This window comes from Nicotiana tomentosiformis, chromosome 12, assembly GCF_000390325.3.
Source record: "Nicotiana tomentosiformis chromosome 12, ASM39032v3, whole genome shotgun sequence".
Classification (NCBI taxonomy): Eukaryota; Viridiplantae; Streptophyta; class Magnoliopsida; order Solanales; family Solanaceae; genus Nicotiana; species Nicotiana tomentosiformis.
Window position 1 is genome coordinate 426,782 of NC_090823.1, and position 4,219 is coordinate 431,000.

Sequence of the window (4,219 nt, forward strand, 5' to 3'; positions counted from 1 at the left end):
AAACCACATATTATGTGTACACGGCTGAATGTGTATGTGTGTATATATATATACACACAAAATTGGGTTTCAAGCTAAGGGATAAGAGTGAATAGTTAGATAAGGACACAAAGTAGTATCTATTCTAGCCTATTCATTTTCCTTAGGATCGTCAGTTGAATATGACTGAGATGGGTATGCTTCAATACTCTTTGACAAAATAAAGCTCCTATAAGTGTCACCGAATGCAGACACCACTTCTGTGTATTATTTCATATAATCACAAGAGTGATAAAATATGAACTGGATGCTTACTTTTTATTTAGACTTAGCATCATTTTCAGTCTTATAAATGCATGGAAACTCTTTTTATCTCCCTCTAACAAAGTGCTGCGGCATATATGCTTTTTGGCAGAGTAATGAATCATCGAAAGTCAGACAGCAACTTGAGAAGAGAAAGGGTAGCTGCTGACTGCTGACAGGAAGAAGCTACTGAAAGTATGGAACAGTGACATTGACCGCAGTTAAACACGAACAACGAAGCAGCGATAAGAACATAACTTCCAATGGCAATAGAATCCAAAATTAATTCATATTTCACAAGGAAGAAATTAACCTCAACTTTTTTCAGTTCCTTGCATCACCATCATCGTTCATCAGCCTGAAATGAGGCTGATGCTGCACCTTATAACTTACAAATACTGGTGAAAACAAATCACGAAAGACGACGTTAGATATCAAGTTTCAACCAAGAAGACGAAACAGAAGAAGTTGATCAAGTGAAAAAAAGCGCACATATACATAAAACAAGGCTCCTTTTCTTTGTCCTACTTCATTGATCGATCAAGTAACTCAACGAAAACTGTGGCATGACTACAGTTTGGTGATCGAACCCTGCCCTGCGCTTGGAAAATCAAACATAAAATAACCAGCATTTTTAGGATCTAGCTATAATATTGGGCAAAGTATTTCATCATCTCGATTAACTAGAAATATACACAAATTGAACCTGAAAATAGTAATCTTTCTATCTCAAAGACTTCCCATTAACATTGAATGAGCTTTGGTATGACACTGTGTCAAAATGAAGTAACGTCCAATGTGCTTTTTTTGTCCTCCTTTGCCAATATTATGACGAAGGGTGATGCACCGATCAGGAACACCTAGCAGATTAATTCTCTTCAATTCTCTATGTCTTTTAATGTATCTTTCTTGTAATTTGAATGGGCTTTGGTATGGTAGCTTGAAATGCTGATGGATCAAATATCCAAATCCAAGGACATGGATGCCTTGCCTTTGTCAGACGATTCTTCATCAGAGGGTACTACTTGGAGTGGGCTGTTAAAATTCCTTAATTGAAGAAAAGGGGTTGAAGACGTTGATAATGAAGAAGAAAAATGGGGAGCGTTAGAATAAGTTGTTGGGATAGTCGAGGATGAAAACATGTCAGAGTGATCCATGGGGCAATCCATATTCACTCCGAATAGCCTGAGTCGCTTTGCTGCCACCTTACCTTGAACCACCGGCACCGAGTTGAACACCATTGGCTCACCCCCACTACTTCCACCAACACTACTACAACCTCTTTGCATTTGCATTATTTCAAGCTCATGTTGTGATATTAATTGGGAAGCAGTGGCTCCCGATCTGGCATAATTTCCTGACCCGCCCGCACAAGGGTTTGCATTTACCACTGTGGCATTAGTGCTAATGCTACTATTGTTGAAACAAGTGTTGTAGTAAGCTGGACTAGTATTACCAATTCCATAGATGTAGCTATGCGGATAATGATGAGACTGTTGTTGTTGAGCGATATTGCTGCCTGCTTCCAGCAGCAAATTATGGGAATATTGTGAATGAGGATGTTGTTGTGTAAACGATGGTGCCGGCGGACCCCTTTGTAAGAAGAGGCGCCCATGATTCCAATTAGAGAAGTGGTGCGGCACCATAAAGGGATTCATGTCCGGGGCATCAGGACGGCGGCGCCAGTCGATGAAGAGACGATGCTTGACCAATTCACCAGCTCCGCGCTGAAATGAGACAATATCCCCAGCGTCGAGCTTCTTCTCCTTGACAAAGCGGCTCCAACCTTTAGTCATGACATAGCTTTGGCTGCTATTCCAGTAGGAATACCTGAATCTCCATGGCTTCCCATTTCTGTCTTCGAAATTCAACAGAAGTCCCCCCTTGTCGTTGCTAGAGGAATCCAGTGGGAAATACTTCTCGGCATGCTGTTTTGGAATGACTAAACGATTGAGCTTGCCCACGTCACTCGGAGTTACTACCTTATCGAACATATGTTCCCTCTCAATCAGGTGATGAGCTTCTCCTCCAGCAACCTCATCGCCGTCCCCATAATTTCTGGTAGCCGTAGGGGAAGAATCCATCAACAGAAGCTCCGTACTTTCTCGGTGCTGTTGCTGCTGCTGCTGCTGCGAAGAGGATGTTGAAGATGAGGAGGAAGACTGAGAAAAAGGGCACATACCTTTTGAAGAGCCAGCTGCTTGTTGTTGGATCCCCCTTCTATTAGTAAAGAAATTCATGATCTGCGGCACACACCATCCAGTACTATAGAGCTTGTCCAAGGTATAGATCTAGAGAAGATGTGAAGTTGAAGATGGGAAACTAGCTACAACGAAATGATAAATAAAACAGTAGAGAAAAAGAGTTGTTCTAATAATGACTACTGATATATATGTACAACTTTTCTGACTCCCGGAGTGATAAGAGAGGATGAGTGGTTAAATGGTTCTAGGGTTAAAATTGAAAGAGCTCTATCTCTTTAGCAGGAAAGTTGATGATAAGGTACAGTTTGAGAAATATATATACAGTGAAACAAAAGAAGAAAGAAAGAAATTAAGAGGGATATCCAAGTTAGTCTAGCTCTCCATCAGCCCTAATTACAACATAGAAAGGGAAGCTAAGGTCAGTGCTTTTTTCATAGCCAAGAAAGACTCGTAGATGAAAGAGATTATTATTACTCATTAGAGAGAGAGAGAGAACGAAGGAGGATAATAATTTTAGGTAGTAGGATTATATGCGGTGATTTTAATTCTTAGCGGCTGCTTCCTGGAATCTTATCAAGTTTGGCAATTTTCATTACAATTATTCCTTCTTTCCTAGTTCGTTCACACTGAAAGAGAGAGAGACGAACCCACAAATTATCTGATTGGTTCCTGCGAGCTCGTCCTCGTCATCAGCCGGGGTGGTAGTCAAAGGGGATCGAGGATTTGAACTTACTTGGTTCAAATTCGTAACATTTAATTTAGTGAGTCAAAAATTTATTATTTTAAGGGGAGCCATGGAACAGTAAAAATGTCTCCATGTGACTTATAAGTTCGAATCATGGAAACAGCTACTAATATTTATATTAAGTTAGATTGTCTATATCATACCTCTTGGATGTGGTCCTTCCATGAACCATGCGTGAATACAGGTTGCTTCGTGCACTGAGTTATTTTTTAAAAAATTTATTATGTCGCACACATTTAATAATATTTTGGGCAAAAATATAGTATACAATCGAAAGTTACACTGGATACGCCCTGATGGTTGTATCAAAATTAAAATAATATTTCATATTAATTCTCATGATTTATATGGATCTTCACTACCTAACAGTTGACACTACTAGTGGAGTAGTTATTTTCATTTCTTCCTAAGGCCCACGAGACAACAGGGCTAGCCAGCTGTTTCTTAAAGCACGGGTTTCTAATCTCTTCCTAATTTATGCAACTAGCCTTTCTCTTATATATATATATATATAAGTACTCCTTTTTTTTTCTTAGGGCAAGTAGGCATTTGAGAGTAGCTGCTGTTGGGATGTGTTATTACAACAAGAGTACCATAGTATTATTGCTCTAGTTATTCGCTACAGTAGATCTTGTAATACTACATACTACTTTATTGCAAATAAGGTTGGGGTAAAATAAATAAAATTAGCAAAAAGTCCATTGGTCCTAGTATATATATATATGAGTATATATATATATATATATATATATATATATATATATATATATATATATATATATAAGGCGCGCACCACTTGAGAAAAATATCTCGTGTTCCTCTTAGCAATATTATTATTCTAGTACCGATCAAAAATGCTTTGGATTATTATTCTGCTCCTCTATCGGCTGCTAGCCAGGGAACTGACTACCTACTCCTTCCAATAGATTACAAGTTCTTAAAATTTTCATCATCTAGCTAGCATTCTTCTTTATTTGCTACTTTCTAG

At 38.6% G+C, this 4,219-nt stretch overlaps 1 protein-coding gene across 1 annotated transcript; it reads right to left on the minus strand.

Annotated features, from left to right (window-relative positions):
- Positions 1-775: 775 nt before the first annotated feature.
- On the minus strand, positions 776-3,054 carry LOC104109525 (B3 domain-containing transcription factor NGA1-like). Its single transcript, XM_033659532.2, has one exon. It carries the CDS (start codon positions 2,520-2,522, stop codon positions 1,239-1,241), a length of 1,284 nt encoding a protein of 427 aa, XP_033515423.1. The 5' UTR covers positions 2,523-3,054; the 3' UTR covers positions 776-1,238.
- Positions 3,055-4,219: the final 1,165 nt, after the last annotated feature.